Genomic DNA, 14376 nt, shown 5'->3' with positions numbered 1-14376 from the left:
GAGCCCTGTGATTTATGTAGTTGCCCTCAGAGACCCTGGTGGTAACGAGGCTGTCTTTGCCTGAGGAGTGAATGTCTGGATCTGGGCCTCTGGGTTTTGGGCCCTGAGATGGAAGACCCCTTACCCTGGGGGCTGAGAAACCCTGCGGTGGTCTGGGGGGATCCCCTCCAGGCACCGGCCCCTTCGTCCTGGGTGGCCAGGTGGACGGGTGGCCTGGTGCTCAGCGAGAAGGTGAGAGCGGTGTTTGGGGGACAGGGTTACCCTGGGGATCCACCTTATGGGGGGGGGGCTGGTGCCAGGCATGGCGACTCCTCTCTGGCCTTTAAAAGCAGTCCCATCGGTGGATACTAGACTAACCCATTTAAAGACCCTCCAAGCATGTCAGGCTGTGCGGGGTCCTTGAAGAATGTAGCAGGGCCGGATCACTGCTCTGCGCCAGGCTGGGACTGGCCCCCTGTCCCCGGCCCTCCCCTCTGGGCCAGGTTGGAGTGCCGACCCCCTCGCTAGGTGAGACCGAGGCTTCAGAAGGGACCCGGTGGCCCCTAGCCCGTCTGTGCACGGAGGGATCTCCAGGAGACAGTGAGGGTCAGCCTTGGCCCTGGGAGGGGCCGAGGGGGCATGGCAGGAAGAAGGCCCTGACCTGGGCTCTGTCTGTTCTCCAGCCGCATCCTGCACCCTCTCCCCAAGGGCTCCAGGTGCAGTTCTGGTTTCTGGGACATTCATGTTTGTTTTTTTTTTTTAATTAATTTTTATTGGAGTATAGTTGCTTTACAATGTTGTGTTAGTTTCTACTGTACAGCAAAATGAATCAGCTATACATATACATAAATGCCCTTTTTTTTGGATTTCCTTCCCGTTTAGGTCACCACAGTGCGTTAAGTAGAGTTCCCTGTGCTATACAGTATGTTCTCATTAGTTGTGTATTTTATACATAGTATCAATAGTGTATATGTGTCAATCCCAATCTCCCAATTCCTCCCACCCCCTCCTTCCCCCTTGGTATCCAGACGCATTTGTTCTTTACGTGTTTTCTGGGACATTCCATTGTTCCCTCTGCCTCCCCTACTCTTTGTCCTGACAACATAGACTCATCCTTCAGATCTCACCCAGGTGTCACTTCCTTGGGGACACCTTCCCTGACCCTTCCCCAGACCTCCCTAACTGCCCCCCCCACCCCAGATCTAAGCACTCAGAGCCTCCCCTTCGTGGCACAGGCTTCAACCTGTGCTTATGCATTCATTTGTGGGACAGTTTTCTAAGCATCTGTCCCCTCCACCAGCACGGGCTGTCCCTCGAGCCTAGCACAGTGGACAGGAGGAGGGAAAGAAAAGGGAGCGAGGATGAGGCAGGGTGCACGCCCCAGGAAGAGTGTGGTGGGAGGTCAAGGAGGGCTTCCTGGAGGTGGTGGCATAACCCCAGAGCTTGGAGGACCAGCAAGAGCAAAGCCAGGATGTGGGGAGGAAGGGCAGGCACAGGGACTCGGGGTGGAGGTCACCTCGGAGCCAGTGCTTCGTGGAAAGAGCCTTGGGCAGTGTGGCCCAGTGCCAACCAGTCCCTGCCCTCCCCTGGGCCTCCGTTTCCCCACTTGTAGGATGACAGGAGGGGACCAGAGGTCTCTCTCATTCTAGAACGCCACAGCTCGTGTCCAGTTACGTGGCTGGACATGGTTTTGGAACTTCACTGAAGGGACGAGTCCTCTGCCCTCCACCTCCTGGCTTTCAGTGCACCCCGTTTCCCCAGGAAATAGTGGGGGGACGGGGCTCTGCTTCTGATGCCCACATGAGTTTTTGGTACCAGGAGCTGCACTTCCAGGGAGCCAATGGCTTAGGGGAGAGAGAGACGGAGAAGGGGGCCAGGGCACAGGAAATGGGCTGCAGGGGGCATTCATTGGGGTTTCCAGTTCTCACAACAGCTCCGAGAGAGTGGGTGGTTCCCACCTTACAGAGCTGGACTGGAGGATGGGAGGGTCCAGGGCACAGCGAGGAAGTCGCCGAGCCGGGGTGCCAGCCTGGGTTCAGGTGCCGGAGGCTGAGTTCTCTTTTCTGCACCATCCCTGCCGCCAGGATTCCGGTGGGAAGATCCCTTGTGAGGCTGGAGAGAGTGGTGACAGGTTTTAGGTCTCAGAGAGAGAAAGAGCCACAGCCTTGACTGGGGCCACCTCAGCAGGCAGATGCTTTGGGAAAGTCGGGTTTGGCACACCCCCCAAAACCAGGAACACTTGTTTCCATACCTTCTCTCTGGTCCATGAAGAACGACTCTGGAAAATAACCATTTTGCTTTGTTTCTTCTAGTCACGAGAAGGTGTGAGGTTAAATGCCCCAATTCCAGTTCTGAAGACCTAGGTTCAAATTCTACTCTTTATGTACTAGCAGGGGCCCTGGATGTGGGACTAACCTTTCCAGGCCTCAGTTACTTACTCCACAGGGCTGCTGGAACTCAGGGGGTTAGCCAGGGTTTTGCCATTGCAAGTGTCAGAAACCCAATTCAAATTGTCTTATGGGTAAAAGAGAGTTTACTGGCTCACATAATTAGCTAGGAAATCCAGGTTTGGACCAGCTTCAGGCACAGCTGGATCTAGGGGTCAAATGATGCTGCCGAGTCCTCCCACCCTTTGTGTGCTGTCTTTCTCTTTCTCCGTATCTTCATTCTTCTTGCTCTTTTCCTCACTTCTAAACACAGGCAGGGTTTCTGGGAGCTGCACGAGGTGGTCTCTATGGGTGTCCTGTCCTGTGCCTAGCAGGTGTTTGGTATTTAGGGGGCACTCAAGAAGCATTTGTCCATAGATTGACTGAATGAAATGAAGTAAGGCCTGGAAATAGTCCAGCTTGGTGTGAGTTCTGGAACCAAAAACCAGCTTCAGATTCCAGCTCCACCAGCTTCCATAGCTGAGATCCTGGGCAAGTTAGCCTTTTCTCATCCTCAGTTTCCTCATCTATAAAATGGGCATACCCATAGTGCCCTGCTCAGACAGTCACTGTGAGGGTGAAGAGAGCAGATGCATGTAAAGCGCTTAGCACATAATGAGCTCGCAACCCGTGGAAATCATCAATATCATTACTGTTGTTATTATTTCAAGGTTGAGCATTTGTTACAATCCAAATAGCCGCAGGACAGTGCGGAGAAATAAGAGTCTATTTTTTTTTCTCTGGGGATTATTAAGTTTGCATTCTCACTGAGCTCAGAAGCCTCGGGGCGGAGGGAAGTAAGAGCAGAGTTAATTACAGAGCTTGGGCTCCAGCAGGAGGCCCAGCCTGACTAGCGCCCGTGGAACTCACGTGCTCTTGGCTGGCTGATGGCGGGAACTGCGACCTGCTCAGGGCTCCTCCACGAGGGACTCACAGGGGGTGACATCTCCCTCCCCGTGTCTCCTTTCTTTGTCTCTTTGACTTGTTCTCTGTTTGCTTGTGGTGTCCTCACAACCTCAGTGTATGTGAGAGGGAATGAAAGAAAGAAAGAAAGAAAGAATGAATGAATGAATGAATGAATGAATGAATTTGATTGGCTCACTCATGTTCCTTGCCAGGCCAGTAGCCCAGTAGCGATTGGCTGCCTTGGTCCAATCAGCTGTGTTAGGGGCGGACAGGTGGATTCACAGGCTCGCTCCCTGCAAGACTGTCACATGGGGTTGGGGGAGGGACCCAGAGGACAGAGGAGTGGCAGGAATTACTGGGAAGGAGATTTGAGCTTCCAGACCAGCTCAGGCATCACCTCCTCCTGGAAAGTTCAGGGGGCCCCAGGCCAGGTTAGGGCCTTCTCTGGCCCCCAGCCCTTCTGCTGCCCCATCAAATCTTGTGACTTTATTGTCGCTTCCTGGCCAAGTCTGTCTCCACCATCAGACTGGGATCAGGCCTGGTTCATTCAGTTCCCCAGCTTTGAGCTCAGGGCTGGTACCCAGTAGGCATTCAGGATGTGTTGTGTTGAATGAATGAGGGAATGAATGAAGGAATGAGAGGGATGGAGAAGGGCTCCAGAACCCTCCTGTTGCCATCAGCAGACTTAGGGATTTTTCCTCTTCTCCCCCCTCGGGTCCAACTCTGACCTGCTGGGATTCTAACTTGACTTAACCACCCCCAGAAAGGTGCCCCGCGAACCCCTCCCGCCGCGGCCTGGTGACGTGGAGGGGCCGATGTGACGCCGTAGCTGCGGCGGGTGGGGCGTGCTAATGCTCCCTGCACATTAGCATGCTGAACCCACGTCTCTCGTAAGGTGTTAATTACATTTCATCGAAGTATTTTGTCTGAAAAAAAAAAAGGATAATTAGAAAGATGTCTTTAAAAGTATTTATGTAACTGATATGGTACCGCTTTCGGTTTGGCGCATAATTAGATTTAAACACAACTCCTTGAGTGGCATACTCATTTGGAGAGAGCAGCTCGTTGAAATGTCATTGCATTGTTTTTCAGAGTTTTGAGCCTGGCAAAACCAGTCAGCTGAGGAGGGAGAGTGTGGCTCTCGGGGAGAGCCCTGAACTGGGGGGGGCCACCTGCTCAGTTCCTCATCTGTAAGACGAGAGGGCTCCCAGGGGCTCCCAGGGACCAAGAACTTACAGTTGTGCAGCTTTTTAATTTTCTGAACATTGTCGCCTAATGAGGTAGCTCCATTTTACAGACGAGCAAACCAAGGCCAAACATTTTCCTAAGGTTACACATTAGTGACGGGCAGCAGATCTGGGATCTGAAGCCTGGTCTTCTGATTCCAGAACTGTTTTCCTACAGGACCTTGGAAAGCCCTTGTCCTAAACCCGATCGGACCATCTCATAGTTTTGGAGAATTGCTGCCTGTCTTTAGTGCTTTGTTTCACAAGTTCCCACGAAACTCCCCCCTTCGCTCGTGGCTCTCCGTGGATGCTACTTGTGCTTTCTCTGCACAGTGCCGGAGGGTCGGCTCTTCCAGCTGGATGGTGGACCTCAGTCCATGCATCCTTGATGGGGCTGATCGCCCCCCCAAGGGGGTGAAAACTGGTTTTGGGGGGTGAAAAAAATCTTACTCCGATTCTAAAGCACAGATACACACACAGTAAATGAACAGATATACAGCGTATCTGTGGTGTTAGAACTTTATGAAAGAGGGGTGAGTAGAAAAAACATCTAAAAAGGCCCCTGAAGGGCTGATAATGAAAAAAAAAAAAGGTTGAGAGGTACTGCTTGTCAAGCAGCAGGTTAGCTGTCGTCGCCATACAGGTGCACGCAGGTACAGGTGCCAGGCTCTACCTGTCAGCCCTTCCCACTCATTACCTCGCAACAACCGTCGGGGCTTCCCAGGTTACGGAGGGGAAGCTGAGGCTCAGGGGGGAGATGTTTTGCCCGGCTGGTGAGCAGGAGGGTCACGATTCGGACGCAGGTGGGCAGGCGGATGTGATCTGGACCACAGGTGATCTGGTCTGGCTGTGATCTGAGTTGATGGGACATGAGCTGCAGGCTCCCAGCGCCGTGACCCCGTGACCCCACGATCTTCTCTCCCCTCAGGGTGGACCCGGTGCCTCACGACGCCCCCAAGCCGCCCGGATACACCCGCTTTGTCTGCGTGTCTGACACCCACTCGAGGACGGACCCCATCCAGATGCCCTACGGCGACGTGCTGATCCACGCCGGGGACTTCACTGAGCTGGGGCTCCCGAGCGAGGTGAAGAAATTCAACGAGTGGCTGGGTAGGTGCCAGAAGGGGTGGTGCCTGTGAGCAGCCAGGCTCGGGCGGCCCCCCCGCCCACCGTCCTTCCTCCCTGCTCTGCCCGGCCCCTCCCTGGACTTTGTCACCTGTCCACCTCCCCCGGGAAGCCCCCTGACCTCTGGGACCAGGCCACACCCCTCTCACTCTCCCGTGACATCTAGGAGATCTCCTACCCCAGCACTTGTCTCTGCTGTGATTTTCCATTTGTTTGTGGGATTTTTTTGGCCTGGGAGACTTCCTCCCAAAGGGATTTTGCCCAGGTTTGTTTTTATCCACTTGTGTGTCCAGCCCCCAGTGCCTGGTACAGGTAGGTGCTGAGTAAATAATTGATGAGCGAATAGGTGGCTGAATGGGCGAATGAATGAATGACGCTCTGGGAACAGTGATGGCAGGGCAGGCACTCAGCTGGTAGGTACCGGCTCAGCCACCCACCGTCATTGACGGCTTCTCCAGTGAGGGGACCCTCCAGGCCTCCGTGGACCCGAGCAGGAGCCCAGGGGGCCGGGTGTGGGCTCCTCCGTGGGCAGCCATTGGTACAGGCAGCGGAGTGCCGTCCCACGCCATAGGAGATGGTGAGCGATGATTTGCAAGCACGCCCCTAGGGTTTTGTCTTTGGCTTTGCTTTCTTCCAAAATAAGAAAGACATAAATCTGGGGTGCCCCCTGGGAAAAGCCGTTTGCTTGGAATCCAGAGAAACCTCACAGCGAATCTCTCTGCCATGGCCCGAGGGGACAGATGGATGGCCCCTGGGCTGCCCGGTGTACTGGCCTGCTGTCAGAGAGGCCTGGGTACGGGGCGGGCCCACCTCGCCGTGCAGCCCCTCGTGGCCGCCAGACAGTGGTCCCCCGCCTCCCCAGGGGCGTCCCGCTGTGCAGTTGGCTGTGGGCTGTGCAAGCAGAGGGCCAGGAGCGGAGGGCCAGGAGCGGAGGGCCAGGAGCGAGGCGGGTGGCTGCAGCGGGAGAGGCTGGCTTTGCCAGTCGAGACAAATATTTACAAGCAAGGCCTTGCACTCCCCTTGGCAGGCTTGGAGCTTTAAATATTGATTATTCAAATGGGAAGTTCTCATCAAGGGCCCTGTTTGGGCTGAGCCATGTGAAGGCTGGGATGGGAGGGGCTCCTGTCGGTGAGTCTGCCCTGGGCTTCTCCCCAGGCCCCGTGCTGCTTCCTAGGAGGGGACCCTCACTGAGGCTGGTTTCTTGTCCCCCTGCTGTGGGTCTCAAAAGATGTGAGGCTGAGCTGAGTCCGTGTCCCAGGCAGAGAACAGGAGTCGCTGGTGGCTGGGCACCTGCTTGTGTGCCAGGCTCCTTACCACCACTGCCAGGCTGAATTTGAGGAACGGCCATTTGGGGTGGGTGCTGTTTAGACCCCTATCTGACAGAAGACGATGTCGGCTCCCCTGCACTGAGGTTCCCGAAGTGAGGGACTATTTCCGATGTACCCCCGGCCCAGACGTGCTCCTCTCCAAGCTGAGTGAGTCAGTGAACCCAACAGTTGCATGTGCCAGGGGGGTGGTGGCCAAGGGCTCTGGGATCTCAGCGCAGAGGCTGATCGTGGCCTCCTCCCAGGCAGGGGCGGCTTCTGGGACAAGCTGCCATTGGGCTGGGCCCAGCCTGGGGAGCTGGGCGATTGTGCTGGGAACAGAGCGGCTGCAGGCTGAGGGGACAGCTGAGGCCAAAGCCTGCGGGGGGACACTTGAGAGGTGGCATGACGTGTTGTGACTGGAGGGAGGAAGTTTGGAGGATGTGAGGGTGATGAGGCTGGAAAGAGGGGTGGGGCCTCCCTGAGACTCTGCAGATAAGGGGAAAGCAGGGGCCTGGGAGGGCCAGCACGGTGAGATGGCCATTTTAGGAGAATCTCTTTACTCGCCTCTTAACAGAAGTCAGACTATGTGCTGGGGGAATTTAGGAGGCTTTCTTCATAGTCTGCACTTGGCGTGGGATTGATTTATTTGCCTGGATCGTCACGGGTGGGAAGGGTGAACTTACAGAGGGGTCTCCCTTTTACAAAAGGGACCTCTCCCCTTGGCAGGCTTGAAGTGTTTGCAGATGTCAGTGTTTGTCACTCAAGTGGGCTGGGTGGGGCTTCAGACTGAAGAGTGACAGAGCTGGAGGAATTTGCATGTGAGTTAGGGCATCAGTAGGGGTGGGTTTATAGCGGTCCGTCCGCAGCTGGCTTTTTGGGAACTGGCCCACTGCGCAAGGTGACTCACCTCTGTGGGCTGGCGGTTCACGTGCCAGGGGTGTGGTGATGTGGCAGAGGTGGGCTCAGGGTGGTGCTATAAAGGGCTCCGTGTTTATTGAGTGTTAGCGTGTGCCCTTTATGTACATTGTTAAATCATTTGCTTCTCTTGATGAGGGAACGAGGCAGGAGCTATTGTCATCCCCACTTGACAGAGGAGAAACCGAGGCCCAGAGGAGTGAAGGAACTTGCCCAAGGTCACACAGCTAGTAAGTGGCAGAGCTGGGATTTAAACCCAGACAGTTGGACTCCAGAGCCAAGCTCTTGTCCTCTCCTCTGTATCACCTCTCTTGTTTTTATGGTGAAAGCTCACTGATTCAAAGTTAAGGTGCAGACTGTGCCTTTTGGGGCCAGACGTCCAGGGTCAGCTTTCTCCCAGGTGATTGCAGCAGTCATGTGACCTCTCTGAGCCTCCCTGGCCTCGTTTTAACTGGGGGTGGTCAGGCTCCCCTTAACCTGCCTGCCTCTTTGGAGGCAGGTGGTTTTGAGACTCCACTGGGATGGAGGAAATGTTCAAGTGTGTGAACTGTAAAGGGCTGTGTAGATGTTGTTACTGCCCCCAGGAGCTGGCGTTTGCAGATCAGGGCCCCCTTGGGGTAGAGGTAGGGGACATGGGTGGTCCCACAGTAGGCAGTGGGGGGATTTGACCTGAGCCTTCACGTTGAGTTGCAGGGAGAAGCGGTAGATGATTTGTGTGTAAAAGTGTGTGGAGTTGACCTACGATCTCAGTTGTGTGGGCAGTTTTGCAGACACACACACACACACACACACACACACACACACACACACACACTCAGCAAAGACCGCAGGTGTATTCATTCGTCCATTCAGTACACCTCACTGAGAGCTCTGTGCAAGCGTGTCCCATGCAGTGGGTGATGGTGGGGAGTGAGGACAGGGCGCTGCGTCTGGTGATGGGGACACAGTGGATGGGTGGATACACCAGAAGCAGTAAGAGAACCGTTCACGTGATGAGGTCGGCAGAGCGCTGCCCCAGGGGGCGTGATGGTGACTGAGAGCCCCTTGAGGCACCATGGAAGGCCTCCCTGAAGAGGTGGCTTTGGGTGAGGCGTGGAGGTGAGAGTGAGGTGATGTAGGAGGGACATTCCAGGCAGGGGCACAGTGGCTGCAGAGGCCCTGAAGGCAGGCAGGCAGGTGTGCAGTGTGGAGGGTTTGTCACCGGTTGGTTCAGATACGCCCTGTGGGCCAGAGGCAGGAGTTTGGGGTTGATTCTAAGTGCCATGGGGTCTTTGGGAAGGTTTGTGTATGGGAGTGACCTTTAAAAAGGCCTGGATTGCAGAGACAGCAAGGCCAGTGAGGGCAAAGGCTCTGGAATGTTCCAGAAGCGATGTCTGGGAGATGGGATCATGAGGGATTTTTATTTTCTTCTTTATGGTTCTCTCTCTTTCTTTTTTCCCTCTGATTTTCTATAGGGAGCATGTATTATTCTCGTAGCTTTAAAAAAAGGCAACACTAAAATCTCGCTGTTTTTAAAGAAATGCTGGCCTCTCTGGTGTCAGGTGCACAGTGTGTCCCAGGATGGGGATAGGGGCGGCGCTGGGCTCAGGTCAGTGCTGGTGTCATCCAGCCACTCAGAAGCTGTCCCCTGGAGCCCCTTCCCTAGGCCAGCGGGGCCCCATCCACCTCTCAGGCCCACTGGCCCAGCCCCTCCTCCGCCCGAGTGAGAAAGTTACAGAGTTGAAATTCATAACCAGCTTCTTCCCTGTTCGTTGATCTCATGGAAAGCATCTAAAATCATATTCCAGGGGGCACCTCCAGACAGACAGAAGAAGATTTAAAAAGTTAATAAAGGCCCTCCTTGTAAGAGAAGATTAGGCACCTAACTGGGGAGAGGTGTGGCTAAACTTACGCGACTCAAATTTGCTGTCGGGTGCGTTGCTCTTGGCTTGGCGGTGCGTGGTGTCCACGTTTTGCCCACTTGCAGGCTTCTGTATGGGTCTGTGTTCTTTGGGGGGCGCTGGGTTGGGGATGACAGGGCCCCTCTGAGCAGACCCTTTTTCCCTTCGGCCATTGATATCCCAAATACATTCATGAAATAGAAACACCAGCTTGATTTGTAAATGTCCCCATAAGCAGCTAAAAAATTGCTAAGGACGGGCTTTCTGGCCATAAAGAGTGAAAAGAAGAGCAACATTGGCTGAAAATGGAAAAGAATGTGCTGGAAGCTCCTTGCTCCCCCACAGTAACTCTGTGATGATGGACCGGCAGCATGGAGCCCACAAACTGGTTGGCCCAGTAAGTCGTGTCTGTGCAGGGAGGTGGGACGGCATGAAGGTTAAGAGCTCCCTCCTGGAAGTCAGGCAGACCTGTCTTCACCCCTGCTTCAGCCTCTTATTTGCTGTGTGGCCTTAGCTTAGCCACTCAACCTCTCTGTGCCTCATCTGTAAAATGGGAAGAATTATTTACCTACCCCATGGGGTTGGGGAGGATTGAAGAATCATGTTCCCATACAGTGCTTAGCACAAGGAGAAGCCCTCCGGAAGTAGCCGCTGTTGTCGTAAAAAGCCTGCCTCTCCCTGAGCTGAATCCCCCACAAACACAGGGAAATCAACGAGCCTCAAGGTCGGCCGAGCCATTTTCTTCCAGCCACAGTGGCAGACTCCAGTTCCCCACCCTAGGCCCTGGCTCATGCTCGTCCCCCAGCTGGGAAGGCTCTTTCTCATCCACCCGACAGAGTCCTACCTGCCCCTAAATGTCGCTCTTGTGAAGCTTCCCCCTGCCCCACTGGGTGGCATTGGTCCCTCCTCCCTGTGCACCCAGGGCTCCCTATCCAGGCCTTGGTGGTGGCCCTCACCTTGTGGAGGGAAGTATCTGTGTCCTCATGCCTCCCGTCCGCCCTGCCCCCCCACCCCCGAGACTGTCGGGCCCCTGGAGGGCAGGGCGAGCCTCATCCCTCGCGCCAGCCGGTGCCTCAGCCGGGGGAAGCCCTGGACAGAGACGTAGACTCGGGGTGGATGCACTGTGAGCTGGTCCCTGCGTCCCAGCAGGGCTGGTGGCTGTTGGGTGGGATGGCAGTAAATGGGGCTTCGAGAAAGGCAGGGCTGTGAGGCAGAAGAGTGTGGGCACGGCTGTCGCAATATGGGACTCCGGGAGGGTCTGCGAAAGGGCAGAGGCTGAGCGGGGGTCTCCAGGATGAGCCTAGGAGCTGAGGCCAGCAGGTGAGCCTGGGGTCCCCACTGGAAGCGGGGGGTGCTGAGGGCAGGGACAGAGGCCGAGCGCCCAGGAGCACCTGCCTCCCAGGATGCCGTCTGCAGGGGCAGCGCCTGACCCTGAGGCCGCGACACGCCCGCATCTTCCCCAAGGGAAGAACACCAGGCCAAATTCTGCCTCTGGCTCTGAGCGACAGCTGTGCCCCCAAGAGCTGTCAGTTCACGAGACGGGATTCACAAGATGCCGGAAAGCCTGCTCTCTGCGACTGGCAGGGGCCAGGCTGGCCTCCCCACGCCCCTGCCGGGAGAAGCCTGCAGCCTCCGCATCCCTCGCTCCCACCCCCGGCTCCTGCAGCCTCAGACCCCGGCACTGGCCTCAGAGTGACTGCCCCGAGGCCACAGCCGGCTGCTCACCCCTCCTCTCCGCCTCCCCACCTGACTGATGCCACCCCATCCAGCTTGGGTTCTCCTTCCCCAGCTTCCACACCTCCCTCTCTGGGCTCTCTGCTTCTCCATCTCCTCCTTTTGTACCTGGTTCTCCTCCTTCTCACTTAAAGTGGCTCCTCCCAGGACCAACCATGGGCCTCTCGACCCCTTCTTTCCAGATGATAGTCATACCCCCATGCTCTTGCTCCTGCCCAGACTCGCAGACGCCTCCATCTCCTCCCAGACCTGATCCCTCTTTGAGATCCAGCCCGGTATATTAATAAGTCTTCTGAGAAGACACCTCCTCCTGGCTGTCCACCAGGATTTTAGACTCGTTTTTAGGTCCCAAACTGAACTCCAAAACCTCAGCCCCATCCCCAGAGGCTATGTAGTAGGGCGTAGGCCTCCACTGAGACCCTCCCAACCACAGCTCCGGTGCCCCCGCTCCCTTTCCTCTGAGGCCATCAGGGCCACCTATTGTTATTTTCGCCCTGCCGTTGTCTATCCTGCCCGTGTCTTCTTCACTCACTTCCGTCACCTGCCGAGCTGCTTTGGGGTCCCAAGTGGGCCGCCCTGCCAGCCTCCCCTTCCTCCTGCAGGATCCTGTGAGCCCCTCGAGGGTTGAGACAGCGCCTAGTCAGCGCAGGTCCTCAGGACCCAGCCCAGCCGGGGCCCAGGGGTGCTTGCGGGTGTCTGTTGGATAGAGCGTGGAGAGGCCTGGTTAACCACAAGGAGCTGGTTCATTAAGTGGCATTACCCTTAGCGGCATCAGGCAGGGGAGGAAGACGACGGACTGGTAGTGGAGAGTTTAGAAGTTATAATTAACTTTTTAGTGGCACCCTAGCATAAAACGATATATGAGACAATATAAAAGGGGTCCAAGGATTTAGTTAAATAGAGCTAGGTCTTTTGCAAGTAAACCCTTAATTAAAATCTGTGAGGGAGGAAGGGAGAGAAAGGGAAACGGAGAAATCATTCCGAGGTGATTTCTTTGTTTTTTTGCCTCATTTGCCACCGCGATGAGGGCCCGAGGGCCATAGGGGGGTTGGTGCAGAGATGGGCTCCACGCCGTCCTTTTGCCTCTTTGCCACTGGACTCAGGAGCCCGTGGCAGGAGCTGCAGGTGGAGCTGAGGATGTCCATGCTCCCCAGGATCCCCAGGGATCCTGGCACAGAATTGTTATTCTTTGTGGGAAACAATTGTTTCGGATGCAGCTAGAGGTTGATGACCTCCTCACCCACTGCCCAGGTGCGGCCCTTTTCTTCTCTCCCTTCCCCCTCCTCTGGGGCGAGGCCAGCCTTCGGGAAGGCTGTGTTCTGGCTCGCCACTCCCCACAGCTCTGTCCCCGGCAGCTTGTACAAGTCGCTGCTTTTGTCTTATTCCTGAGACAAATTGTTTTTACCTCCATCCTTCCAGCCTCCCCACAGTGGGACACCTTCTTCCCAGAGTCTCTTACCTGTGTGTGTTCACTTGCGTCTCTCTATGCCCAGTACCTGCCGCGGGCCGTGGAAGTTCCGCAGTGGGCATCCAGCGTATCAGGCCTGAGAGGCAGGACCTGGGTGACCCCGCCCGGGCCATGCACACCCCAAGTTTGGAGCCGGACACCTTCTGGGTTTCCTTGGGCAGAGCCATCCCGCTGTCCTGCCCCACGTGGCCAGGGTGGTGGGGGAGGGATGGGTTTCCTGGGACTGGCTGAAGTCCCTAGGGTGTGGGCAGCTTGGCTGGCCGGCAGGTCCAGTCTGACAGGCCTCACGTTGACCGAGGTCAGGACTCACAGCCTCTCCGGCAGAGCTGGGGACGGAGCGCTGAAGTCAGGGGTTCCTGGGGCCCACTTCTGACTCTGCCCTTCATTGGCCAGGTGGCCTCGCTTCTCCCTCTGAGTGTCCACGTCTGCATCCATAGAATGTGACGTTTAGACCATGTGTTAACTAAGCCCCCTCCTGGAGCTCCTGCCCAGCCCTCCTCCCGGTCCACACTCCTGCTGACCTCAGAGCCCCGCTGTGGGTGAACTGAGTGTCTGTCTCTCCCGCTGGCCTATGACCGCGGGAGAACAGGGGAGGGGTCCACACACATCCCAGTCATCCCATGTCTTGGGCGGAGGGCCTACTGTGTTCCCTGTCTTGGTGTTGGAGATTTGGTGATGACCAACATAGCCCCTGCCAGGAGGGCCCGAGGACGAATACAGGGTCAGGCGATAAGCAAAGTACAGTAAGTCCCCTACATAAGAACGAGTTCTGTTCCGAGAGCGCGTTCCTAAGTCCAATTTGTCTGTAAGTCCAACAAAGTTAGCCTAGGTACCCAAATAACACAATCGGCTGTATAGTACTACATCACCACTGCTTTTACGCTTGCTTCCGGACGTCCTGGGCTTGAAATAAAAATACTATACTACTGTACTCTACACGTTTGCATCTTTGAAAATTTGCAGCTTAAAGGTTCGTAGTAGGGGACTTACTGTAAACAGACAAGATCATTTAGGTGATTGGATGGATGAATCAGATCAGTGATCAGGGCGAGGTGATAGATCACTGATCTATCACCTGATAGTGATGGGGGTGGGAGGTTTCTTGACATAGGTGATCTAGGACGGCCTCTCCGAGAGCGTCCTGAGCTGAAGAGGGCCCTGCCCTGAGTTGTTTGGTGTGCAGCCGGAGGCCTGCAGGGCTGAGCCCAGTGATGGCAGAGGCCAGGGAGGGAGGCCCCAGTCTGCTGACCAGCAGGGCGACGATGTGGATTTTATTCTGAGTGTTAAAGTGGCCACAGAGTGGGGGGGACGGACACGGTGTGACTCAGTGTTTTGAAAGTCCCCTTTGGCTGCTGGGTGGTGCATGACCGTAGCAGACGGGAGGACACTGGGACTCCAGGAGAGGCAGGA

General features: G+C 55.8%; 1 protein-coding gene across 6 annotated transcripts in view; it reads left to right on the top strand.

The window, feature by feature from the left end:
* Window positions 1-14376, top strand: part of MPPED1 (metallophosphoesterase domain containing 1) — a 102888-nt gene that overhangs the window by 15708 nt on the left and 72804 nt on the right. For all 6 annotated transcript variants that reach the window (XM_082420546.1, XM_082420545.1, XM_082420548.1 and 3 more), the window contains one exon: window positions 5466-5647. In XM_082420546.1, coding sequence (XP_082276672.1) covers window positions 5466-5647 — 182 coding nt within the window. The remainder of the gene's footprint in view (window positions 1-5465; window positions 5648-14376) is intronic.

The sequence above is a fragment of the Balaenoptera physalus genome (assembly GCF_965194825.1).
Source record: "Balaenoptera physalus genome assembly, chromosome: 13".
In the NCBI taxonomy this organism is placed as follows: Eukaryota; Metazoa; Chordata; class Mammalia; order Artiodactyla; family Balaenopteridae; genus Balaenoptera; species Balaenoptera physalus.
Note: the sequence above shows the minus strand (reverse complement) of the source record. Positions and strands in the feature narration are given on the sequence as shown.